At 40.4% G+C, this 26,907-nt stretch overlaps 1 protein-coding gene across 3 annotated transcripts in view; it reads left to right on the top strand.

Moving 5' to 3' along the window:
- MBD2 (methyl-CpG binding domain protein 2) overlaps positions 1-26,907 on the top strand; it is a 68,018-nt gene that overhangs the window by 8,362 nt on the left and 32,749 nt on the right. For 2 of the 3 annotated variants that reach the window (XR_015153542.1, XM_086372424.1), the window contains exons 2-3: positions 7,964-8,123; positions 25,994-26,131. Coding sequence is in view for 2 of the 3 variants with exons in the window: in XM_086372424.1 (XP_086228550.1) it covers positions 7,964-8,123; positions 25,994-26,131 (298 nt within the window). In the remaining variant the exon portion in view is untranslated. The remainder of the gene's footprint in view (positions 1-7,963; positions 8,124-25,993; positions 26,132-26,907) is intronic. The other variant, XM_086372423.1, reaches the window with a different exon arrangement.

The following is a 26,907-nucleotide window of genomic DNA, read 5'->3' as shown; positions in this document are numbered from 1 at the left end:
GTCCCTGGGATTCTCCAGGCAAGAACATTGGAGTGGGTTGCCATTTCCTTCTCCAATGCATGAAAGTGAAAAGTGAAAGTGAAGTCGCTCAGTTGTGTCCGACTCTTCGTGACCCCATGGACTGCAGCCTACCAGGCTCCTCCATCCATGGGATTTTCCAGGCAAGAGTACTGGAGTGGGGTGCCATTGCCTTCTCCGAGTTTAAAGAAAGTAACCAGTGTTTTTCCTTTTTCAGAAAGCGAATGCTTATGGCAGTGGGATGAGATTTTGGGAGAATTCTACATCCATTCATTCATTTTTTAAATTTTTTAGTGGCCCACCCTGACTTTTTAACTGTTTTCTTAACCATGATACAGAGATAATAGAATTTGCTACCAGTCATATACTCTTTGCAAATAATTCTTATTAAATACTAGTTTATGGAATGATTGGTACAGAATTCAAATTCTACTGAAGATCTTTCATACCATTTAAAATTGTGTGGTGATTCCTTAATTACTTAAGTTGAAGGAAAACATGGAATGTTGTCACATCTTAAGAGTAGCCAGATTGTTAATATAATAAATATAATAAATAAATATAATAAATTGTTAATATAATATAATAAATAAATAATATAATATAATAAATAAATAATAATAAATAAATATAACAATAAATTGTTAAATACTAAATATAATAATAAATATAAATATAATATAATATAATAAATATAATATAATAAAATATAATAAAATATAATAAATATATAATAAGTAAATATAATAAATTGTTAATATAATAAAATAATAAATTGTTAATATAATAAATAAATATAATAAATTTTTTCCTTACTGATACTTTAATTCTCCACCCAAAACCCCACCCCAACAGTTAGGGAAATTATTTCATGCTTAAATTTACTTGCCTAGGCTTTTCATATTTTTAAAAAACTGCTTTTTGGTTTTTAGGGGGAATTACTCAGCCTGTATTCTTCAATGTTTATATTTTAAAATTGTTATTATAGAACATTTCAAACATACATAGAAATAGAATTAAATAAAAAACTACCAAGTATCCAGTTAACAGTTGTCACCCTTGTTTCATCCATACTCAAATCTACTACCCCTGACTCAGCCTTCATTGTTTTGAAGCACATTTGACATTCTGTCATTTCATTTGTTAAATAACTACACTTCAATATGCTATTTAGAGAAGGCAGTGGCACCCCACTCCAGTACTCTTGCCTGGAAAATCGCATGGACAGAGGAGCCTGGTAGGGTGCAGTCCATGGGGTCGCGAAGAGTCAGACACGACTGAGCGACTTCACTTTCACTTTTCATTTTCATGTATCAGAGGAGGAAATGGCAACCCGCTCCAGTGTTCTTGCCTGGAGAATCCCAGGGACGGGGGAGCCTGGTGGGCTGCTGTCTATGGGGTCGCACAGAGTGAGACACAACTGAAGCGACTTAGCAGCAGCAGCAATATGCTATTTGTGAAGATAGAATTTTAACTTGTAGAAGTTTTACAGCTATACAGAGCTCAGTATTTCAAACTAGAATACAAGAGATGCCAGCAGGCAATTCATGATTATTTACGTAATTGCTGTTGTTCATACTTTGTTCTATTAAGGTGTTATGGAAGAGGCATAGGATGGACTGGGCTTCCCTGGTGGCTCAGTGGTAAAGAATCCGCTTGCCAGTGCATGAGACAGAGTTCAGTCCCAGGGTCAGGAAGATCCCCTGGAGAAGGACATGGCAACCCCCTCTGGTATTCTTGCCTAGGCCCATTGGCAGAGGAGCCTGGTGGACTGCAGTCCATGGGGTTGCAAAAGAGTCTGACACCACTCAGCCACTAAACAACAGTGAGGTGGATTAGTGTTTCTGGACTCTTGGGAATTCGGGGTGGCGACATGAATGCTGGACCAAGCGAAAGACGTGGTTTGTATAGGGCTGAAGAGCGAGATCATTCAGCCTGTTGGTTCAGCACAGACTTGAATAAACCAGTGTGGCAGGGGCAAAAGTCACTGGGTAAGAGAAGTGCAGAGTAGGGTTGAAAGGTTAGGAGAAGATTAAATGAAAAAGAATCTCAGATGCAGGGCTGAGATGTTTGGCTCCCTTTTGCTATTGGGTTGAAGTCCGTTGAAGGCTTTTAAACTGGACCTGGGGTGATGGTGGTATTTGAGGAAGAGCAATCTGGAAGGTTTAGGAGGCAAAGAGACCAGTGAGTAGAAAATCAGCCTATTGTAGTGGTTGAGATTTGAGGTGATGAAGACTTGATTTAGGCAGTGGCAGTGGAAATGGAGAAGGAAATGGCAAGCCACTCCAATGTTCTTGCCTGGAGAATCCCAGGGATGGGGGAGCCTGGTGGGCTGCCGTCTGTGGGGTCGGACACGACTGAAGTGCCTTAGCAGCAGCAGCAGCGGCAGTGGAAATGGAAGAGGAAGGATGGATTCAAAGGTGATTACGAAGGAATTGGATTTTGTAATTGATCAGAGATAGGAGATGATAAGTAGGATACTAAGTAGGTAACTTCTGCCTGGGGCAGACTGTAGAGTCGGGCTGAGGATGGTTGATTTTAGGAAAGACCTACCCCTAAAGTTTGGGAGGAAAGGAGTCGAGGGGGGGCTGGGGGCTGACTTTAGATAGATTTTCCTGTGTGTGTGTCATGTGGTTTTTGGGGAAAAAATGGTATATATATTTTCAAATTAATTGGTTTGGCAGTTTTCTGATTGTGCCGAGGTACAAAAAGATCATTTTAATTTCAGAGTTTTAGTATTAGCTAAAATTTGACTTCTGGAGACGATTGTTGTTTCAAGTTAGAGAAATCTTTCTTTCAATACTTACACTTTTGTAAGTAACACGTAAACTTGAATACTTAAAGGGATTAAAAAAAATAGAAAGTTGGTTATTTCTTTATTCTCAGCCTTTTCCATTGCTGTGGCTTATAGGATTCTTCTTATCCTCCGAAAAGCCTTTCCTGAAGTTACTGGAGAGTGGCGAGCCTTGGATCTTGGTCTTGAGCCCCGACCTAACTGCGTGACCATCCACAGCGTCCTTTGCTGTCTCAGGCCAGTCCGTCTTCCTCGGCTCTGGTTGCTGCCGTCCCCACAGGTCATCCTGGTGCGGACTGGTTTGAAGAGATACTGTGTTTGCTCAGACCTCTGGGCTCCTCACAATGGTTTCACTGAAGCATCATGATTATCCGTGTTCCAGAGTAACATGAAAACACGTGTTCTGCTCTGCCACTCATTTTCAGAGCGCAGTTTCACGTGCCCGAAGTGGGTCTTCAGAAGAGTTAATTCTCAAATCATAGACCGGCAGTCGTCTAAGGTGATGTGGATGAGTTGGTAGACTGACATCATGGGAGTACTACTGAGCTTTTTTTTTTTTTAATGTATTCTTTAAAAAAAAAATTAAGTTTGGTTGTGCTGGGTCTTCATGGTTGCCTACAGGCTTTCCCTGCTTGCGGCATTGGCAGCTGCTCCGTTGCAGAGGGTAGGCTTGAGGTGCATGGGCCCTAATCGAAGCCCCCAGGCCCAGGAGCACAGGCTCAGAAGTTCAAGTGCACAGGATTAGTCCACCGCGTGTGGAATCCTCCCGAACCAGGATCAAACCTGTGTCCCCTGCATTGGCAGGCGGATTCTTACCCGCCGCGCCACCGGGGAAGTCTGGGAATACTGTTTAGTTAAGGTGGCTGTTATTTAAGTCTTTCTGAGATCCCAGTAAAGTTTTTTTAGATTTGAAAGTCAGATGCCAAATAAAATTTCTTTCTTTTTGATAATCTATAGTTGGAAACGTCTCAGGTAGAATTAGGTTTAAGAAGTGCTTTAAATCAACTGTACTTCAGTAAAAAACAGAAAAAGTTAAAAAAAAAACTTGCTTTAAACAGCTTAATCAAAATGAAAACAAGCAAAGACATAATTCTAGTGATGGAATGTTCTTATATGAACTGGAAAAATGTAACTCATGCTTTTAATTTTCATTAATAATTACTTTTCTTCAGGGTATTTAGTGGGGAGGACAAGTAAAGGTGAGATCACAGGTCGGTTCAGGATAGGCAGATCAAGGGGGCAGTTGGTAGGGAATTTTTTTGTGGTTGAAAGTGAAATACTAGTATTTCATTACTGGGACTAGAAGTAATCGCTTTGGGCAGAGAAAACTGAAAATGACTAATATCCTTCACTAGTCTACTAGAGTTAAAAAAAAAGTAATTTCCCTGAGTTGCAGTTTGATGCTTTTAGAATAAAAGCTTAGTCACGTTAAGTCGTGGGGTGTCTGACTGTTAGCTGACAGCAGCCATCTTGGAGAGCAGGCAGATGATGACTTAGTCACTCCAGCGACCCACAGTCATTTTGTTTATCTAGCCCTGACTTCCTCGGCCACTTCCAGAGTCGTTTTGCTGCTGTGAAGACGGCCCCTACCTGACGGACAGAATTTCTGCTTCACCTTAAGCTCCCATGGGCCTTGCCTTTCTACTAGGCTTGCCTTCGTCTCCTGCAGAGGAAGGTCCCTGGTCTTGAAATCCGCTGGGGCAGCCAGGTTGACTCTCCTTAAAGCCTCGAGCACAAGCTCTGGTAGTTACGGGCAGGAAAACAGCCTGTACCGTGTTCTGAAGGCAGCAGTGTGTGAGGCCAGTGCTTACAGCCGTGCAGCACACATGCCTCTGTGTACGTCAAGTTGTTTAGCAGAATCTTGTTTACCAGTAGCTGGAGTATCTGGTTATACGACTGTGTGGCTGTTACAGCTTAATTAAAATTAATTGTAATTATATTAAAGTGACATAATAACAGGGTGCTCTTTACCAGTTTTTCACTTAACTTGGAAGTTTTTTTTTTTAGTAGTATTTCCTTTGTTACGTAGTGTCATATTAACCATGAGAAAATTTTCCAGTTCAGTATTTTAAATTCCAGGCAATATATTAATGTTTTAAATAAGCATAGACTTTTCTGTTCCCATTGTGTCTGCGAAACAAAACCATGTTCTTAACTATTCATCTGATATTGTTCAGTCACTGAGTCGTGTCCAACTCTTCGCAACCTCATGGACTGCCGCATGCCAGGCGGTGTCCTCCGCTCTTCCCCTGAGTTTGCTCAAAGTCATATCCATGGAGTCGGTGATGCTATCTAACTATGTCATCCTCTGCCTCCCTCTTCTCCTTTTGCATTCAGTCTTTCCCAGCAGCAGGGTCTTTTCCAGTGAGTCTGTTTTTCACATCAGGTGGCCCTTTGGAGCTTCAGCTTCAGCATCAGTTCTTCCAGTGACTATTCGGGGTTGATTTCCTTTAGGATTGACTGGTTTGATCTCCTTCCTGTCCAAAGAGACTCTCCAGAGTCTTCTCTAGCACTACAGTTTGAAAGCTTGAGTTCTTTGGCACTCAGCCTTCTTTATGGTCCAACTCTCACATCTGTACATGACTACTGGAAAAATCATAGCTTTGACCACATGGACCTTTGTTGGCAAAGTGATGTCTCTGCTTTTTAATATGCTGTCTAGGTTGGTCATAGCTTTCCTTCCAAGGAGCACGCATCTTTTAATTTCATGGCTGCAGTCATTGTATGCATTGATTTTTTTTTTTTTAGCCCAAGGGAATAAAATGTCTCTGCTTCCACTCTTTCTCCTTCTGTTTGCTATGAAGTGATGGGACTGATACCATCTATCTTAGTGTTTTAGTGTTTTGAACATTGTGTTTCAAGCCAGCTTTTTCACTCTCCTGTTTCACCATTTTTGCTCTCAGAAGTTACTTTAATACTAGCCTATATAAGTTTTGTTTGAGAGTTTTAATAAGGGACATAGTAATTTTGGGTTGTTTGACTAATCAAGGAAATGTGTAGATTGTAATAAAGTAGAATTGAGGGATAGTAGAATTATTTCTAACTGGGCTTGCAGAATCACAGATAACTTCACAGTTGCAGTGACATTCTACCTGGGCCTGGAGGATTTAATAGTTTTATGATAGGCAGAATATTGCTTATGTTCACCCTTCCTCCTGGAAAGACATAGCTGGAAGTCAAAGGTACATGGCATATTTTTGGTGGTGTTGAGTTTAGAATGTGGGTGTCTTGACGTCTGGTAGGAAAAAGTCAGGAAAAAGTACTTGATCAGTTGGAAGGCTTTTGATGTTTTACCAAGAAGGCCAATCTGTTGTGCCAGCATTGAAGAGTCTCTGAATATTTAGAACTTGGTACTGGCCATGTGGGCTGAGGGATGGCGCCCTGAACACTGTTTGTGGTCTTATAGAACTTGGTACTGGCCATGTGGGCTGAGGGATGGCGCCCTGAACACTGTTTGTGGTCTTATAGCCGAAAGATGAATTGCTGGGTAGACAGTGATGCTGCGACAGATGATGCTCCAGAGGATCAGGTTTGGGGGTGAAGTTTGCAGTGGCCAGAGGTGATTCAGATTTAGACAGTATTGAGGGTTGTGTGCTCTTTTATTCCGTGATCCTGACCATGTCTGGAGATCTGGCCCAGAATGGGAGTTGAAGTTCATTTACACATAACTGTGTATTCTCTCCTCTGCTGTGTTCTGGTTGCTCCTTGCTTCCTTCTATTCTGTTACGTACTGGTCTTATCTGGTTGTTATCTTCATCTGTGGGCTGAATTCTATACCTTGAATTGTGTTTCAGGAATAGCCACGTCATGTGATTGTGGAAGAAGAACGTTGATACGATCTTCAGCTGTCTTGAGGTCTGTGGTGGCTGGTGGAGTGTGTGGCAGACTGGGGTGTGTTGCTTCCGACGTGACCCCGAGAGAAGTTTTTGCTATTCCAGGGAAATGTAAATTGCTTGGTTTTCCAGCCTTTTCTCTTTTGTCTCTGGATTGAATTATTTTTCTTTTATTGTGGTCAGTTGGAGCAAGGTTAAGTTCTCAATATGACATGTTGGCTTTTTTGAAAGGTTTTCTAGAATTCTCACAATTCTCTTCTGGTGCCATAGCTCACTGAAGTTTATTCTAGCACATTTTGGTTCAGACAGTTTATTAGATAAGACTTTGGGGCGTTCTTCCTCTGAATTTTTTCTTACAGTTCAGTGCCACATGGGAAATTTTTTTGTTTTTGTTTTAGGAAAGATTAGTTTAGTTCAAGCCTCTGTATAATTCTGGCACTTTTGTAATATTCCAGCTTTGACAGTTTTTCTTACAAAAAGTAAGTTATTCTTGATACACTTCTCTCAGATAGGAGTTAGGCTAACAAAAGTCATGTCAGCATCATACAAACACATTAGCAAATATTTACCTTAGTTTTTCTCCTTTTAGTAACATTAGGGAGCATTTATTATTGTCAGAATTCAGTTTTTTTTTTTTCCTGTTGTGCTTTGAGTTCAAATCGGTAGCCCAAAGGTTATATGGATTACAGGTGGTGTGTGTGTGTGTGTGTGGTGTGTGTGTGGTGTGTGTGTGTTTGGCTGTGCTCCATGGCTTGTGGGATCTTGGGTCCTCTACCAGGGATGGAACCTTCCCGTGCGGTGGAAGCATGGAGTTTTAACCGCTGGACCACCAGGGAAGTCCCTAAGTGTGCTTTTAACAGGAATTGTTGACATCAGAACAGTTTGTTTTGAAGTTCTTTCTAGTTACTCTTGGCATTGTGTACATGTAATACAGGAAAAAAAGCATTTCGAAAATCAGTCTGGAAAATGGGTGAAATAGGAGCCATTTGCAGTGTGTGCCCTGCATGCTCTTTGGGTTGGCGTTCTGTCGGTGGCTGCTGGGTGAGTGGCCAGCAGGATAACCAGTATTCACATCGCTGTGTGTTCCAGCAGTGTGTCTAGGGGTGGGATGGTAGGTGGCAGACTCACTGTCTCTTTCTTTAGGAAGTTAAGATGTTCCTTTAAAACTTTTAATATTTCTTTGGAAAAAAATAAACATTGTAAAGCCATGATGTGATACTAATTGGGAGCAGAAAGGCAGGCATGAAGAAAAGGTTTAGGTAGTGATCTGGGGTATATATTGTTGCCTTTTGTACAATTAATGTTATCTTTCTTCTAGTCCGAGTGGTAAGAAGTTCAGAAGCAAACCTCAGTTGGCAAGGTATCTGGGAAATACTGTTGACCTCAGCAGTTTTGACTTCAGAACTGGAAAGATGATGCCTAGTAAATTACAGAAGAACAAACAGAGACTGCGGAATGATCCTCTCAATCAGAATAAGGTGGGTTAATCAGATGGGTGCTGTTTCAGAAGCTCTCCCCAGAGTCTCTTGCGTTGTTCTGTGCACTGGAGTTTTGGTTGTCTGAATGCCCCAGTTTTGTTTTTTGTTTTTGTTTTTTTTTTTCCCCTTCCTTCTCCCCCCTGCAAAACAATTTAACTTAATAAATCTGATTAATTTTCTGGTAGTTGGCTTACAAAGAGAGAGAGCCTAAGTAATGATGTTGAAAACAACATTTCAGTATCTCCCTAGGCCAATGTATATCATACTCTGGGCCCATTGGGACTGTTGACAAAAAATTCTCTGTTGATATTGTCTCCTTTTTGCCCCCCGTTAAAATAGTTCGTGTTGCCCATAAAGAGGCAAAATTTTATTGTGGTGCAAGTACCCTTACCACATAGTTTATTTATATGTCCCTGTTAATTTTCAGGATTAGGATTTGAGAAAGAACAGTTTTTATTTTGACTTTTCGATGGTATTGAAGAATAATATTCCTTTAGGAGTAATATTCACATTCTAATACTGTGATTGGAGATTTTTCCATTAGCTTTTACCCTTAGTGAGTTGCTTAGTTGATGATATATAAGAATTTACATGAGTAGCATTTGAATTATGCTAATTTAATTGTATTAAAGCCCCAAATATCTTTACAAAGAAAGTGCCCACCTCCCCCTGTTCCCCAAAGAACTAATCTTATAACCTCCCCCCACCCAGTTTTTATTAAAGCCCCCAATATCTTTGCAAAGAAAGTGCCCACCTCCCCCTGTTCCCCAAAGAACTAATCTTATACCCTCCCCCCACCCAGTTTTTTTTCCTCTAAATTTCAGAGAAACACGTGTTACGTGTGTTACCACACGATTGTCTCACACTGGCCGTGAAAGCGGTGGAGGGAAAAGGAAGGACTTTCTTTCTAGGATGTGACTGGTGTGGGCGTGCGTGCCCCCTGGGAGCGCTGTGTTCGCTTGAGGACCGGGAGCCCACGTGTCGCAGGGCGGGCCGTGGGTCCAGGCAGTCATGCGCTCATGCTCTGGCTCTGCCTCTTCCTCGCTCACAGTCACTGGCACCTTGATTAACCTCTGATGGCCTCAGGTTTCTCATCTGTAAACTTAGGATCATAAAAGCTTTCCCTTAGCGTTGATGTGAGCAGTAAACAGGAGTTTCCGTGAAGTCACCTAGCGTGTTCTTTTCCTTTTCCCGTTATAGCTTCCTAAGCACCAAGCTGCCTCAGTGAACAGTGTCGCCTGGTGGCCTGGATGGGAAACTTTCTGACCCAGCCTCCCTCCTCGCCTTTTACTTTTTCTGGAGAATATGGGGTCTCTGCTTTATATCCCTCTTTTTTTCAGAATTTAGCTTAATAGTTTTTTGTTTTTTTAAACAACAGCTTGATTTCCAAGAGCATCGTGTGGAGGTGAGAATGCACTTGTCCTCACGTACTGTGTTAGTTACCTGGCCCGGTTTCCAAAGTGGTGTTGGCAGGTCCCTCGTTTAGAGAGGCAGAGCTGGAAAGGGATGCTTTGAATTGCCTCCGAGTTGCCCACCTAACTATGGTGTCGATGGTTCTGAAGGTGTTCAGGGTAGTGGTAGGAGTAGAGGGTGCTCAAGTTAGGACCTTGAGTGCAACTAGGGTCATTAGTAACTAGGTCACTAGTGTAACTAGGGGTGAAGCTGTGTGATTTCAGCTTAAGAAAACCTTGATTCTGGGTTTATTTTGCTTTTTAAATATAAGAGGAAAATTAAGATATGTTTTTCTGAAACTGCCCCTTTAAAGCTCTAAACAGTCCTGGACATCTTTTGAAGGGGCTAAAATATTTATGAAATGAACGGAATGCTTCCAAAGCACCCCGTTGTTAGCAGAATCACAGTTGAGCTACGCTCAGTGTAATATGAAGATACACCTCCTGCTAGGTATGGTTCACTACAAACCTAAAACTAATTCATCTCTAGTTTGTGTGCACCTTTCCGCTCTAGCTGCGCTGGACTGCTCGTCATCCTGCACCGTGGCATGTGCTTTCAAGACTCTGCTTGCTCATGTGCTGTTTCCTCTGCTTGGAATGTGCTTCCCCCCTTCCCCTCCATCTGGTGACCTGCTCCTCATCCAAGGCCCAGCTCCATTGTCTCCGTCTCTGTGAAGCCTGCCCTGCACCCTCGCCCGGAGCCAGGCCCTCCTCCCGTAGGCCTCCCGGTGCTTGGCCACGAGGCCTTGGCTGTCGGTCTGCGGCAGCTAGACTGTGAGCTCCGCGAGGGCGAGGCCCGTGTCTCGTGTTGCTTTGTTTTGGTGTATATACATAATCCAAAGCCTGGCACACGGTAGGTACTTAATGAATGTTTGCTGAATGTTTATTTTTCACATCATTCCAGAAGTTTATAGTGGCCATAAATGTTGATTGAATCAATTAATACACCATACGGATTTTGGAAATGCCTTTTGTTACCGTTTTCGGAAAGTGCTCTGTCTGAATTTTGGGGCCCTGATCTTATTTTTGCATCTGATTTTATTTTAATTAAGACAGAAAATGGAGTTTTTCCTTTTTTTCTAAGTAAGTTCCCTTTTGGAGTAACACCAACATTAAATATCTCTATAAAGCAGAAAACATATTTGTGGGTAATTAATAGTAACTATACCAGGTCTTTCTAAAGTAATAATGCAGTATAGAGAAAGTTGAGAGATACAGAGATTAAAAGAGATTTAAACAGGAATCTGAGGTAGAGTTTGGCTTTGAAGTCAGATTGTGAAACTGGCTGAAGTTCATTAATTACATTAATATTTTTTAATATTCACTAGTTTTATTTTTTAGATTCCACATATAAATGATATGTGGAACAGTTTTTGTTTGTCTCACTTCTTTAACTTAGCATAATGCCCTCCAGATACATCTATATTGTTGCAGTGCCAAAATTTCATTCTTTTTTTTTTAATTTTTTTTTTTGTGGCTGCGTAGTATTCTGGAGGGTGTGTGGTGTGTATGGTGTGTGTGTCTATCTATGTGTACATTTATATATCAGATCTTCTTTCTCCATTTATCTGTTGATAGACACTTAGGTTGCTCCCATGTCTTGCTTACTGTAAATAATGCTGCTGTGACCATTGAGGTGCATGTATCTTTTCAAATTAGTGCTTTTATTTTCTTCAGCTACATACTCCGGAATGGGATATTTTTTAAAGACTCTATATTGAAAAAATGAGAAATGTAAAGAACAATATAAACTTTGAATTATAAGCAATACAATTATAAACAGTATAAATTATAGTTTATATTGACTGGTATATTGATTTTAGTATATCTTTTGTATCAGAGGGGAATTTACTGAGTGAATATCTTCAAGTATGTTTGGAAAGATACCTTTTGAAGAACTTTAAAAATGCTTTTTAATTCTTCTAGGATTGGTGGGTACAGTAGAGTGGAGATTGTCTTTCAGTTGGTATTTACTAAGGCTTTTGCAGTACCTCTTCCTGTTTGTCTCAAACTCAGTTTCAGACTCACTCTGGAAATCTGTTCCATTCTAGATTACATTGTACCTTATTGATTTTCTTGCCACTCTCATAATTATTTCTAGCCCCTGCTTCCATCTCTTTAGTTGATAAAGTCAAATTAAAATAACCAGTTTGTTACTGAACATAGTCCCTTTGGCTCATGGAAGAAGACTAGAGAGTGATTTGGAAGTCATCAGCCTCGAGCTGGTGTTTTGAAGTCCTGAGTGGCTTCCTCGGAGCTCACTCAAGGGTGGGGTCGAGGAGGCGGCACTGTCGGTGGCGGTTTCTGTGACGATGGAGCTGTTTCGGCCACCAGCCACACGTGGCTGCTGAGTGCTTGAAAGGTGCCTAGTGTGGTTGACTAACTGAACTTGTAGTTTTATTTAATTAAGTTTAAATAGCCACATGTGCCTAGTGGCTACCATATTGGACTGCATGGTTCTGGAGTGTGCCTCTTAAAAATGATTTTTGCTTTAAAATCTAAATACTGTTTAGGTGTTTATGCAGGCTTTGTTTTTCCAAAGAGATGTTTCAAGGTTTTAAGAGATAACGATCCTTAACCTTTTAAGAAGGAAGTTAATTTCTTAAGATACTTAGAGAACAGTCTTAAGATTGGATAGAGAAGAGTATGGTGATCCTCAGTGCGTGATATATTTAAAGAACTTCAGTAGCTTAGTTTTCCTGCTAGAAATTTATTTTAAATGTTTCAGATGTGTAAATATTAAACTGAATTCTGAAACATTTATGAGTTAAATCTACAAAACTAGTAAAATTCAACTTCCCTAACGTTAATGTGACATATATTTTACAGCTGGCTCACTCAACAATATGGATCTGGTATAGAACAAATTATATTTCAGCCTGACTTGTCAATGCTGCTAATACCTTGGAAAGACTCAGTTCTTTCATCATATTTCTCTAGTCACACAAATTGGATGTATTTGGTAATAAAGAGCATTATGGTCCCTTGAAGGAATTAATTGTATAAGTCTGCCATTATTTCTTCTCATGAATTACCTTGGTTTATGGTAGTATACTGGGCTTCCCTGATCGTTCAGTGGGTAAAGAATTTGCCTGCCAAGGAGGAGACACAGGTTCAATCCCTGGGTCAGGAATATCCCCAGGAGAAGGAAATGACAACCCACTCCAGTATTCTTGCCTAGGAAGTCCCACAGACAGAGGATCCTGGCAGGCTACAGCCCGTGGGGTTGCAGAGTCAGGCACGACTGAGCGACTGAGCGTGCGTGTAGTCTACTCCTGTGGCTGTGACCACAGTTTGGATTCTGTGTGGCCCCGTCCCAAGTGCTCAATCAAATCATCCAGCAGGTGATTTGCTCTAATTATCTTCAGCAAAATAATAATAGCAAATTCTTGAAGAGAGCTAATATTTCTTGGGGACAGTAGCGTTGCACATTGAAAACTTCAGTGAGTTGGTGGTCGTGGTGGGAATCAGATTGGGTGTCGGATGTAGAATGGGTACCATTTGGGAAAAGTGGGGTCTGGAAGCAGGAAGAGCAGTTAGAGCAGTTTAGTCTAGAGAAGCAATGAGGGCCTGGACTAACACTGTAGCCTGGAGGTATAAAGAGGTGAGACTCAATCAAGACAAGTTAGTAGCTGAGTCCCTGATGATTGTAGAGCATGGGAACTGCTGATGCCTACTCCAGTTCTGGGGTGAGTCCCTTGGGACAGTGGTCAGGGGGGAATAGGGCAGGAAGAACAAGTTTGGGGAGAGGGTAGGTAAGGAAGACTGAGTCAAAATACTCTTATTTCTTGGACTCTGAAAGACCTCGTAGACTTCCAGGGATTCCCGGGTCACGCTATGAGAACTCCTGTCATAGTGGTTTGCGAAACATTGACATTGCCCAGTGTAGGGGCAGATAGAGAAGTATACTTTGTAGTGTTCACTGGATTTTCAAATAAGTTACCTGATGACTTAGATATAACCAGCATCAGAGGGGTAGAAGGACCAGGAGTCATATTTAGAATGCCAGAAACTTCCTGGGAAACCAGAAATTATGAGCAAAGATGTAGCCTGCCATTGTAAAAGTTGTAAATTTTTTCACTTAATCTTACTTGATTACGACCTGCACACATGGTGGAAAGGATATTCTGTGAGACGCATCTCCCTCCTCTCCGAGTCTCTCAGGCTCAGCCTCTTCCCTAGAGCAATTACCGTCAGCCAGTTTGTTTGTGCACCCTTTCAGAGCTTCTGTGGACTTCGGGAGCGTGTATACATACGTGCATTTCTGCCTCCGTCCTCGTAAAATGGTTAGACTGCTCTCGCGAAGTTTGAATGAGAGACAGAGCAAAGAGGACAGCGTTTGGAAAAGAAGGCACGATCATGGAACATTATCATTGTTGTTGTTTTTCCTTAAAAGATGAAAGAGGCCAGCTTGGAACTAGTAGAGTCAGGAAGATGTCTAACCTGAGAGTCCACATTTCAGGATGCTCTCCAGGAACCTTTGAAATGTGTATAATATAATGTGCATAATTGTTTTTTCCTAAGGAGAAAGTAATCTTTACCAGTTTCTCAAAGGAGAATGTAATTGAAAAAGTTAACTACTGTTTTACAACAGGAGAGGGAGCAAGGCTTTGGCAAAAAGTGTTAAGGATCAGCTCACTTGCTGTAGCTCACATTAGACCTTTGTTTAACTGATGAGGAATTTTTTCAGTTATTGAAGTAGCACCTTAGTGGGGTGATTTATTTCAGAACTAGGGACCCCGTTGTCAACTAAAGGGCCCTGTGATAGGATCAGTCTGATTACCAGCTCCTGGTATTGTGGTAACATCTACAAGTTGGCTTCCACCTTCCTAGTATCTTTCCATCTAAACTGAAGACAGAGATCCCATTCCTTCCGTAAAACATTCCTGGCTGATAGAAAGGTAGCTGAAATCTTTTCCAAAGATGCTGGTGCTGTTTTCATCATTTATTAAGCCTTGTGGAACAGAGTGGCTTCTGGTCTCTCTGTTGGACACGTTGGGGGTGGAAAGGGGAGAGAGTAGATCACAGATGACGAATCCAGCATTTCTAGGCCTTGACGTCCTTACAGGGGATCACCTCACTTGAGTGTGGGGCGCCCTTAAGTACAGGTTTTGTTCAGTTGAAAGAAACGGACAAAAGCAGAAGTGAGGAGCGAGTAGCTGTTACAATGGTACAGTGAGGAATAATGATGGTCTAGACATACATGCTGGAGAAGGCGATGGCACCCCACTCCAGCACTCTTGCCTGGAAAATCCCAGGGACCGAGGAGCCTGGTAGGCTGCAGTCCATGGGGTCGCTAAGAGTCACACATGACTGAGCGACTTCACTTTCACTTTTCACTTTCATGCATTGGAGAAGGAAATGGCAACCCACTCCAGTGTTCTTTCCTGGAGAATCCCAGGGACGGGGGTGCCTGGTGGGCTGCCGTCTATGGGGTTGCACAGAGTTGGACACGACTGAAGCGACTTAGCAGCAGCAGCAGACATACGTGGTGATAGAGGTGAAGGGATCCTGGTCTTGTTCTAAATATGGGATTGACAGAATTCACTAATGAACTGGGTGTGAAAGAGAGTACGCAAGTGTGAGCCCTTAGATTTTAGGTAGATTGAGTGACTAGGTGAATGGGGTTGCCATCTACTGAGATCGCCTTAGGAAAGAATTTATATGGGTGAATACAATGAATTCAACTTTGAGTGGCCAGAGTTTGAGATGCTTATTAAACATCCAAATGGATTTGTCATGTCATGTATATACTGATTGAGAGGTCTGAGCTGGAAAGTCATTAGGTAGAAAGTTACGTAGGTAGTTTTTCAAGTAATGGGCCTGGAGCTTATAGACAGAAGGATCCAGAATGAAGCTCTGAGAAAATCCAGTGATTAAAATTGAAATAGAGTAGAAGGAATCAGCAAAGTGGATTGTGAAAGGTAGGAGAGACACGGGAGAGGAGAATGTTTCAAAAAGGAGAATGGTCAGGTATATTGATTGCCACTGAAACGTTGAATGGAGGAAGACAGAAATTTCCATTGAGTTTGGCAGCAGGAAGGTCATTAATAACCTTGATACCAGTGGTTTGGGGGCAAAGAGAAGCCAGGTTGGATTGGGTTGAAAGGGAATGAGAGTTAAAATTGCTCATGGTGGACAATTCTTTCAGTAAATTTTCTTGACTAGGAAGGAGAATCACTAGATGGTAAATGAAAGGGATGCTGATTCGGTGAATTTCCCATTTTAAATACTGTGGAAAGGTAAGAATGGGGCCTGTTGCACCAGTGGAAAACCACAGAAGTTTAAGAGCGTTGACAGTGTAGGGATGGACCATGGAGTCTGTACTAGGTGGGGAGGGACGTGGAAGAGGTTGTAAAGAGTAAGAAAACAGTCAGCCAATGGGCAGGGAACATTGATGGGTTCAAAGAACCTGGAGGGCAGTCCTCAGTGAGTTATAAGGGCAGGAAGTAGAAATTGGAAGGTTGGATGCTTGCCTGAGATATTGGACACTGTATAGTTACCAGAGTAGACAAGCTTGTGCCTGTAATGTTAGGTGGGTGAGGCTGGGTAGAACAGGTCAGAGGACTCAGGATGTTGGGTGGATTATCCATGTGGGTATTGAGGCCTCTAAGAATGAGGACTAAGAGCTGGGTTGGGGAAGAAAACATGAAACAGAAACTAAAGTCTTCAGTGAGTAAAGGAGAAATCAGGGAGGAGGGTAGAAAGTCATACAGTCAGACCCTATGAGCTTCAGGGGAGCTCTGCTTTTTGAAGGAGGAAAAATAGAGAAATGATGTGAGAAAGTAATGGGGAGAAAGGAGGAAAGCAGAACCACTTACTGGGCCTTAGAAGTGTAGTTGTCAGAGAGGAAGAGGGGAAAAGCCTCTATCTGGAAGAACTTTAGGGGCATAGGATCTTTGAGGGATGGCAAGTTTAAGGAAGTCTAGGAACTGGAGAGAATGTTCAAAGAAAATATTGAGGATATAGGAGAGCCGCTCTGCTGACCAACTTCCCAAGAGTGTACAGGGCAAGGACTGGCAGGGGGAGTGATGGGTAAGGTTAGGGGTTGGTTTTCAAACTCAGCTGGTAAAGAATCCTCCTGCAATGTGGGAGACCTGGGTTCGATCCCTGGGTGGGGAAGGTGCCCTGGAGAAGGGAATGGCTACCCACTCCAGTATTCTGGCCTGGAGAATTCCAGGGACTGTATAGTCCATGGGGTGGCAAAGCGTCAGACACGGCTGAGCGACTTTCACTTGGTTTCGCTTGTCCATGACTAGCATTTTTAAGATACGAGACAGTGGGATAGAAAACAGTGCACATCCCATTTAGTAAGGCTAAGTATTTTAGGTGATTTTTGTGATCTATACACCCTTGTGTGTACTGAGTCATGATTTAAAGTATATATTTCTACTCTTAGTTGAAGTCAAAAAGGTTTGAGGGCCACTGAACTACAGGGTGGACGTACAGAATATTATAGAGATGAGTACTGCGTGATGACGCATGATCTGGGGGGCCTGACTGTTCGGTTATTATGAAGATAGGATGTGGGGTGTGATGGGATTCATTTTGATAATTGCTAGAGCAGAGTATGCAAACATTTGGAATATGATTGTCCTGATTTTTTAGAAAGGAGGTGTGTGTACCTCTGCCAGATAAGTATTATGAATGAACTTAGAAGCACTTTCTTAGGCAAGTAGGACTTGTTTGGATCTCTGAGCCCCCAAAGAACTGACTTTATTCCTGCTTTAGTTCTCAGCCCCCCTACACGCCTGATGTGTTACAGGACTACTCAGCGGAGTATGGGCTCCTTAAACAAGCACCTTTGCTCAGCTGCCTGAGAGAACAGTTTTACCATTTGGGGCAGGCTGAATTCTCAGTAAAGTTTTTGGAATCCAAAGTTGATTAGCTCCGTTTATCTCCTTGTCATTTAGTCGCTCAGTCGTGTCTGACTCTTTGCGACCCCATGAACTATAGCCCACCAGGCTCCTCTGTCCATGTGATTTCCCAGGCAAGAATACTGGAGTGGGTGGCCATTTCCTTCTCCAGGGGATCTTCCTGACCCAGGGATCGAACCCATATCTCCTGCTTGGCAGGCAGATTCTTTTATCACTGAGCCTATGGAAGCCCCTAGTTAATATTACCTGGTTTATCACCTAGTTAATATTATTCTTACAGGTTAAATTGTGTAACTCAATCAAGTGATTACCTGTCTCATCTCTGTTACTTAATCTGTTGACATCTTATTAATTGACCTTATATTTTGTCCCAAGGTTTTAATTTCCATACCAGTCTCCTCTGTCTAGAACCACTGCTAAATTTTAGGTTATTTTAATATACAGATGAGAAGTTGTTATAGCAAGTTATACTGAGATGATCAAGTTTTCAGATCCATAATGAACATTTTTCCTGAACCATGGCTGTCTAAGAGCAGCATGGCATGCTTCTTGCCAACATACATAGATTGTTTTGATGTCTTAATCTCATCTTGGCATCTACTGGGTTATACATTGTTTGTACTCTTTATTTCCCATTATTTCATGATACAACATCACTCTAATTGACTTTGCCAAAAACACCATCTGAGGATTATTTTCCCATGGGATACTTTTGTAGGGCTGGCTATGTATCTATAAGCATAACTTCATGTTATATAGTAATTAATGGAACAAGTCTGGGGGTTATTTTACATTAGTAATCTTGAGGTATATAGTACAGATGATTATGTCTGATAATTTTGACATGGATGTTGTAGACCGCATTGAATTAGTAGCTTCCACTTAACATAGCATGCATACGTTTAAGACTGACAGTGAGACTATTGAGAAATAAGGGCTGCATAACTTAAGATCTTACGTGTAACAGACCTTTTATGCATCATTTACTCCATAAAATTTTTTTTAGCACATTCTGTGTGCACAGACATTATTTCAGATTCTAGAAATAATATAGAGGAAGATTCTGTGTTTGTGGAACTTACTATTCTAGTGTGATGACTAACACAATTTAAATATTAAATACTACACAGTTAATTAAGAGTGGTTGAGATTGACTTGGTGGCTGTGTTAGGCCAAATGATCAGAAGGGAATGATTTTTGGCCAAGAACTGAACGAGAAGATTCAGCTCTACAAAAACCAGAGGGTAAAGTGTTCTAAGCAGAGGGAATAGCCAGTGCAGAACCCTTAAGGCAGGATACGGTTAGCACGTGAGGACAGGTGGTAGGAGCCTGGAGGTCAGTGCGTGGGAGAGAGGTACTAGGTGAGAGCAAGGAAGCAGACAGACCTAGTCGCTGGACCTGGCCCACCAGGATGAGGAAGGGTATAGGATGCTCTTGTGGACTTCATGTAGGGAGCAATATGATTTTTTTTTTTTTGCTGCTGTGTGGAGAATGTACTATAGAGGTGCAGGAGTGGAAGTCAGGGGCCAGTTATAACAGGAGGCTATTTACCCAAGCTGGAATGATGGTGGCTTGGACAGTGCTCATTTAATGAATAATTAAAGAAGGAGTAGGATGTAGCAAGAGACACTGTAACTAAAGTTGACCTTTGAACAACACGTTTGAACTGTACGCATCCACATATATGCAAATTTTTTTTTTATAGTAAATAACTGCAGTACTAGCGGTCAGCAGTTGGTTGAATCCATGGCTGCAAAACCACAGATCAAAGCTTTCTTTGTGTGAAGGGTTGATACTCCAAAGTCCCACATTGTTCAAGGGCCATTCCAGAGAACTTCTAATTTTCTCATATGCAGAAATCTTCAGCTGAAAAATGAAGATAACTAAGAAGTTATTATAACTAACAGCACTGTTCCATTTTTTGGCTAATTTGAGCTAGGTGTTTAGATATGGGAGGGATAAAGATTTCTAGGAAGCAAACAGAGAACAGAACTTCAGCCACGTTAGCAGACAGACTTGTTGATGAGAGTAGTCTGTTCAGTATGAGTAGGTTTAGCTTGTTAAAAGTTAGTTCCTCAAAGATATCAGAGTGCACGGGACCTTCCGAGAGCTTCTGGGCTTGACCTTTGTGCTAATGATGAGAGTAGATGTAGAGACATAGTTGCCCGTGGTATGGTTTTGTCAACGTTTATTTTGGATGTTGGAGTTTCTGTCTGTGGTTGTCAGTGTCACTTAAGTTTTATAGGTCCTGCAGAGTTACCTGACTTTTAGACTCTATGTCAATGAGAGAATGAAGCCCTGCAGAAAATGATTTGTGTGACTGTTTTTACAATTCTAAGGTTGTGTACTCAGCTTGGGCCAGCCCAGATGTAAAGGAGATGATGAATTCCATGCAGTGGAAGCCTTAGTTTGAGCAGAGCTGCTCTGTTTGAAACTCAGTAGCCTTTAGCCATCAGTCCTTTTCTAAAGTTCCAAGTTACTTTTCAAACAAAATTCTTCAAAACTTGATTTCAGTGATGAATTTCAAACCGCTTCAATTAACTACATCCTTTTTTAATGAACTCAAAGTAGAGTCCACCCGTTTTATTATCTTCTACATATTCAATATTCCATTGATCTCCTTAAAAAGGTATTCTCTTATTTACAATATTACATGAAGTGGATTTTCCTTACAAAATCATAAATCTCAGATACATATTTTCTTTACTTTTTGCAAAAACCTTTTTGCAAAGTTGCACGACTTTGTCAATATACTAAAAACCACTGAATGTCAATATACTAAAACCCACTGAATTGTATAAAATGGTGGATTTTATGTTGAGTGAATCATATAAAAAAAACTGAAGGCCTGTAAAGCACTTTATTCTGTTGGCTTTTGACTTTTGTGGAAACGCATTGGCTACCATGTATATCCGGGAGCAAATCCAAAATTAGGTTTTGAAGATAATCTTGGTTCCCCCTAAAGCTCAGGCTCCTCTTTGCGTTACCCAGGAAGTGACTTTCCTTATGGGGAAGCTTAATAGGTTAAGGTTTTAAATTTCAATAGCATGTTCAATAAGATGCTGCTGTTGCTGCTGCTGCTGCTGCTAAGTCGCTTCAGTCGTGTCCAACTCTGTGTGACCCCATAGATGGCAGCCCACCACGCTCCCTCGTCCCTGGGATTCTCCAGGCAAGAACACTGGAGTGGGTTGCCATTTCCTTCTCCAATACATGAAAGTGAAAAGTGAAAGTGAAGTCGCTCAGTCGTGTCCGACTCTTCGAAACCCCATGGACTGCAGCCTACCAGGCTCCTCCGTCCATGGGATGTTCCAGGCAAGAGTACTGGAGTGGGTTGCCATTGCCTTCTCCAGATAATAGAGAGAGCTACTATTTATTCAGAGTTTATGTGCCAACATGACTATAAGCTATACAACTGTTTTGTCTCCTCGCTGCCCTGTGAGTGTAAGCTCTGAAGGATTTTGGTATTTGTGAATGACTATACACAGCACACGGTCTGTACCTGGCAGATAGTAGGCATTCAGTATTTGTTCAATAACTGACTTAGTGAAAGCTGCTTGAGCAGCAGCATCGCACATGCAGTATCTTGTTTGATTTTTGTAAGAATCTTAAGAGCAGTTACTGTATTTACCTCGTTTACAGATGAGGAAAGCGACTTTAGAAAAAGAAAGTCTTTGCTTCTCAAATTGGGACATGAATATCTCTTGGGGTATGCAAAACCACAGAATTAAGATGATACGTGGAAGTGTCCTGTTTTCTTTTCTCCATTTTAAAAATTGAAGTAGGTGGGGGTTTATCTATTTTCAAAAAAATTTAGAGGGTAGCAATGAAACAGTATTTGAACGGTACAGGTTAAAGACACGTGATCTGCATCACCGCTTTAGTTTTCCTCTTCTCTAGCATTGTGTGCTTAGTCCCTCAGTTGTGTCCGACTCTGCAACCCCATGGACTGTAGCCCGCCAGGCTCCTCTGTCCACGGGGATTCTCCAGGCAAGAATACTGGAGTGGGTGGCTGTTCCCTTCTCCAGGGGATCTTCCCAACCCAGGGACTGAACCCATGTCTCCACATTGCCTGCAGATTCTTTACCAGCTGAGCTACCACAGAAACCCTTTCTAGGATTAACCACATTAAATCATTCAAAGGTTACACAGTAGTCAGGCCACGCTAGTTTAGTCCTTTTCAGAGTCATCTTCAGTGAGTTGTCCTTTAAATATGTCCTTGGCTTTTATGGAAGGTCACTGGAAAAAGAAAAAGCATTTGAAATCTGTTTAATATCTGTTGTGATGTTAAATGTCTATTTTTTTTCTAGATTTAACACCAGCTTTTGCTTTCCTCTTTAATTGGTATGCTTCCTCCTTTCTGAGTCTGAAATCTACGTCCTTGAATGTTTCTTTTTTTGCCCACACCCCTAGAAAGTTCAGATCCACATCAGATGGTTAAGGCTAGAATCAGTCACTGTTAACCATTTCAAAAGGAAATTTGTTTCTCCTTGTCCTTGATTAAAATTAATTTTTATTGTATATTTGTTTTTTGAAGTTTTAAGAGCCATCTCAGATATTTACTAGAAAGATATAAAAGTTTAAAAAATTTTTAGAAAGTTTTATTTTTGTATTCATCCCAGGGGGGAGAGAATAAACTGTCAACAATTATTTGAGTTATTTGAAAACTTCACAACTTAATATACACATTATTATAAAATACAGTGAACTTTTATTTGTGTGCTAGCCTGTGTACTGAGAAGATATATCGAAGATCAGAAACTGTTAGAATATGTGTTTCTGTCAGTTTAGTTTTATAATATAAGGAACTTTGTTTCACTTATTCCTTTATCGAAAGGGAATATTTCAAATACACGAATAGCTTTAATCTTGTCCGATTTGAAAAAAAGTACTTTAAAGGCAAAAAATAGTAGCAGTCCCTTTTCTGATCTGTTTATACAGTAAGGTTAAAATTTTGCTGTGATTTTCCAGACAACTTTCTATTCAATAATTCACATTTGCGTTTTTAGATTGTTATGTAGCAATACACAGATATATTAACCATGTTTTAGTATTGAACTCACACATGTGCAAGAGTCTCAAAAAGAATGCTAAAATAACCACCACTATAATGACCATTATTGTATCCACCAGTGTTTATGTGGGTATATTTCCTAAAACTACAAATGTTAGATTTTAATCTTTGGCAATATGGTGTTACAAAGAAATCGCTCTGCTTCTGTTACTGTTCAGTTTGGTCATCTTCATATATGCTTAATCCTTACTAGTTACTTGTGTTATTTCATTTTGTTCTTCTTTTTCATTTCCCTTGGTGTACCAGTGTTACTGGTTTCTAAGAACTTATTTATGACTGAGGATGTCATGCAGTACAAATGAAATACCATATTTTATTGCCATCAGTCTATTATAATGTTTTGTATTTATATTAAAATATAATCATGTGTTTAAAAAAATGTTTGCTTTATAACTCCTAGGTTCATGGCAGATTGGTAGTTATTTAGGAAAACTCAGACAACTGGGTGTGAATTAACAGTGACTCTTTTGACAGTCCTCAGGAGAGAATGGTAATAAAATTTACTTTTTTTGTGACAGTTTCTGGGTAAACCAGTTAGTCCAGCTTCTCAGGTTATTTTACATGATACTATTGTAGAATATCTGGGTCAGGAAGAGCCCCTGGAGAAGGAAATGGCAACCCACTCCAGTACTCTTGCCTGGGAAATCCCATGGACAGAGGAGCCTGGTAGCCTACAGTCCATGGGGTTGCAAAGAGTCGGACACGACTGAGCGACTACTTTACTGTTGTAGAATAAAGAATTAATTAGTGAAAAATTCTTTCTTCAGGGCTTTCAGGCCAGTTTAAAAGAGAAAAAATAATAAAATATAAATAAGCTCAACAGAAGAGCAATGCTGCATACTCTTGAAAAATCTCGTTCCGCTCCCCTGGGCAGTAAGCTGTCATTGTCAGACAGTGACATTTTTTAACCAATAGATTAATTTTTTATTGTATCACAAACATAATGAAAAAAAAATTAGTCTTAGCATTGTAGCACCAGTAGTTTTACATGTTTCAGGCTTCCTTCCAGTCTGTGTGGATTCAGGATTTTATAGTTTTTTCCCTCTTATAGTTTTGAATAGTTTAAGCTAGTCTCTGCTTCCTCCAGTCATTCTTTGTAACAGAACCTTACAGGCTCGACTGTGTTTGTTCATATAAATAGTTGCTCTGTGTTTCTTTGTCTACTGATCCCATCTTTGTTCTAATACCAGCAGAGTATATTATTCTTTATTTAAGTACAGAAACGTTAAAACCAAGCAAGGTATTGTTTTGTGGTAGATACTGCCTATAACAAATTAGTGGCAGGAAGAGTTCTTTGTAAGCCATTATGTGTTAAGCGTCTTTTGGACTGAATACTGACTGATACAAGTTGGTTGGCTTCACTTAGGGTCTTAGAATGCTCTTGATGTCATAAATCAGAGGGATCCAAACCTTCTGCACATCACAGAATTACCAAGAGAGTTTTAAAACTATACATTCCTGGGCCTCACACTCTTTAGAGATGGAATCCTAAGTAGTTATTTTGCAGCCTGTTGGCCAAGTTTCCACACCTGTAAATCAAGTTTAAAAAAAAAAAAAAAACATAAAGATAAGAAAATGAAATGCCTGGGAAGTGGTATTGTTAGAGTTTTTTAAGATGAATGTGCCTCTTAAAGGTAAGCACGTATGTTGGAAGAAAAGTGAATGAGAGAAAGGAATGACCAGCATGCCCAGCGTGTACAGAAGAGCAGTGTGCGTGGGGTGGGATTGGGGGGGCGAGTGCAGACTCATTGAATAGGGCACCCAAATAACATAACTGTAATAATGATCAGATTAATTTCTGATATTCTTTAAGCAGAGGTCACAAACTCAATACCTGTAGGGCTCAGACAGGTATCACATGTGAGCTGAGGCCTTTTGCAAAACGACAGCCCTGGACACCTCTAGTGGCCGCCATTACTAATCAGTCATTGCCTGTTTTGGCCACATCAGTCCATTTCTAGATCTTTGAGTTTTTAAGAGAAGCTAGAATTCTCGATTTTATGTGAATTTTATTTGTGGCTCTTAGCTTCATTGACTCGAGACTAAAAACTGGAGCAGAACACCTCTGTGGGTTAGACCTGGTCTCCCTGCCGCCAGCTTGCAGCCTTTGTTTTAGAGCAGTGATGCCCTGGTGTGGTCCCTGGGCCAGCATCGGCATCACCTGGATCCTAATTGGAATGCAAATTCCCAGGCCCGACCTCAGGCCTCCTGAATCATCATTTCTAGGAGGGAGACCGGGTAATCTGTGTTTTCATAAGCCCCCTGGGTAACTCTGATGCATGCTCAAGTTTGAGAAACACTATTTTGGAGTCTGGAAGTTGATAAAGTTTTTATTTGGAGATAGTTAAAGTTCATTGACATCCTGTAGATGATTTATCAAGTACACTTCTAAACTAAAAATACCTAATGTAATATATATTGCTTTTGGATATATTTGACCCTTTCTATTTTTTTGCCCAAATCAGAATGATGTTGTTTAGTCATTAAGTCATGTCCAACTCTTTTCGACCGTATGGATTATAGGCCACCAGATTCCTCTGTCCGTGGGATTTCCCAGGCAAGAATACTGGAGTCGGTTGCTATTTCCTTCTCCAGGTAATCTTGCTGACCCAGGGCTTGGACTCATGTCCCCTGCATTGCAGGCGTGTTCTTTACCGCTGGGCCACCAGGGAAGCCCGAATGAGTCAAATCACATTTTGTTCTTTTTCTTCACCCCCACCCCCAACACCTTATGTTACAGTACTTCCTGTGAATTTAATAGAAATTCTGTGCCACATTTTCATTTCATTAAGAAATAAAAATCTTACATCCTACTTTTTTTTTTTTTTACTGGTTGATTAAAAGTCCGTAAGTATGTTGCTTGCTTTTCTGAAACTTCAATTTAAAGTTTCTTTTTAAAAAGTAAATGTGTTATAAAATTAAAGATAAAGAATATTTTACTACATTTTCCTCAATTGAGCTTTGTTTGTGGGAATTAGAGCTTTCTAATTACCTTTTTTTAAAATATATATAAAAAAGGGAAGGTTAACCTTTGTGGTTTTATGTAAGCCTGGACCCCTAACAGTTGAGGAGGTAATTTATATTTTAATAGCCAAGAACGCCATTATCTTCCTCCATTCTCAGAATGTAGAAATGATTGCTTTCCTGGTTATTGACCTGAAAGCCCTCCTTCCTCTTGTATAACCCAACCATAAATTTGTTTGCTTAAAAGTTGCTAGGATCTTGTTAATCAAATCAATTATGAATTTTATATAGAGAATTTTTTGACATTTTAAAGAACATGACACTTTTTATTATGAAACTTCACATAAGTCTTACATAATAAAGTGTTTAAAATATACTTCAGAGTATTTAAAATGCTGAGATTGGGAAGTTGGCAATAATCCAAGTTAAAGTAATAGATACTGAATTAATAAGTAATTAATGATATTTATATATAGTATTTATTAATTAAAACACTTATATCCACAGGGTAAACCAGACTTGAATACAACATTGCCAATTAGACAAACAGCATCTATTTTCAAGCAACCAGTAACCAAAGTCACAAATCATCCTAGTAATAAAGTGAAATCCGATCCACAGCGAATGAATGAACAGCCACGTCAGGTAAGGATCTAGTTGGTTCTCCAGTTTTATTTTTCAGAAAATTCTGGTATCTTTACCAGTCATAGTTCAACTTAACTCTGGCTAAAATGGAATATATTTGGAAAGAAAATTGTTTTATATCCTAGGCTATTACATGAATGCTGGAGAATAGCTCTAAGACAATATTTAGATAAAATGTTTTAAGAAAAAATTAAGTTAATTAAAAAAAATAAAAAATTAATTTCATGGACTACCTTTTTATGCTTTTGTGTGAACGTACCTCAGACTTGGTTCTGCTCATCTTAGCTATTTTTTTAAAGATTATCTTTCCAGGGAGAATATTTCCGAAGGGGAAGAAGCATGCAGTTTGTGTTGCTAAGTTTAAAAATATTTTCTATTATTTGAAAACGACTTTTTGTTCTGATTTCTTATTACATGAAAGCAGTCCCTCCCCTTTGGAAAAACAGAAGTAAATAAACTTTGTCAATAGGGTATATTGTCCTGTGACTTCCATTTTTGTATAAATGGCATTTATTTTTCTCTTTCTTTATTGCTTCAAGCTGTATTCCACCAGAATCTTTCCTCAGAAAATAAGTATTACTGAAAGGCCTCCCTGCCGCTTAATAATGCCACACAGCCCGGGGAGGGAGACTTGGCAAAACGCTTAAACTCTCCAAGTAATCTTGCGCACTCACTCCCTAATTGTGGTAAAAAAAGTTCAGGTGCTTGGTGAAATTTTAGTAGCAATTGGGGTGAGGGAGTGGAGGGAGAAACCTCGGTGCATTTTTTTCCTCTCC

This window comes from Bos grunniens, chromosome 24, assembly GCF_055505025.1.
Source record: "Bos grunniens cultivar Pamir isolate PY7600 chromosome 24, Bosgru_T2T1.0, whole genome shotgun sequence".
In the NCBI taxonomy this organism is placed as follows: domain Eukaryota; kingdom Metazoa; phylum Chordata; class Mammalia; order Artiodactyla; family Bovidae; genus Bos; species Bos grunniens.
This window is presented reverse-complemented; position numbering and strand designations above follow the sequence as displayed.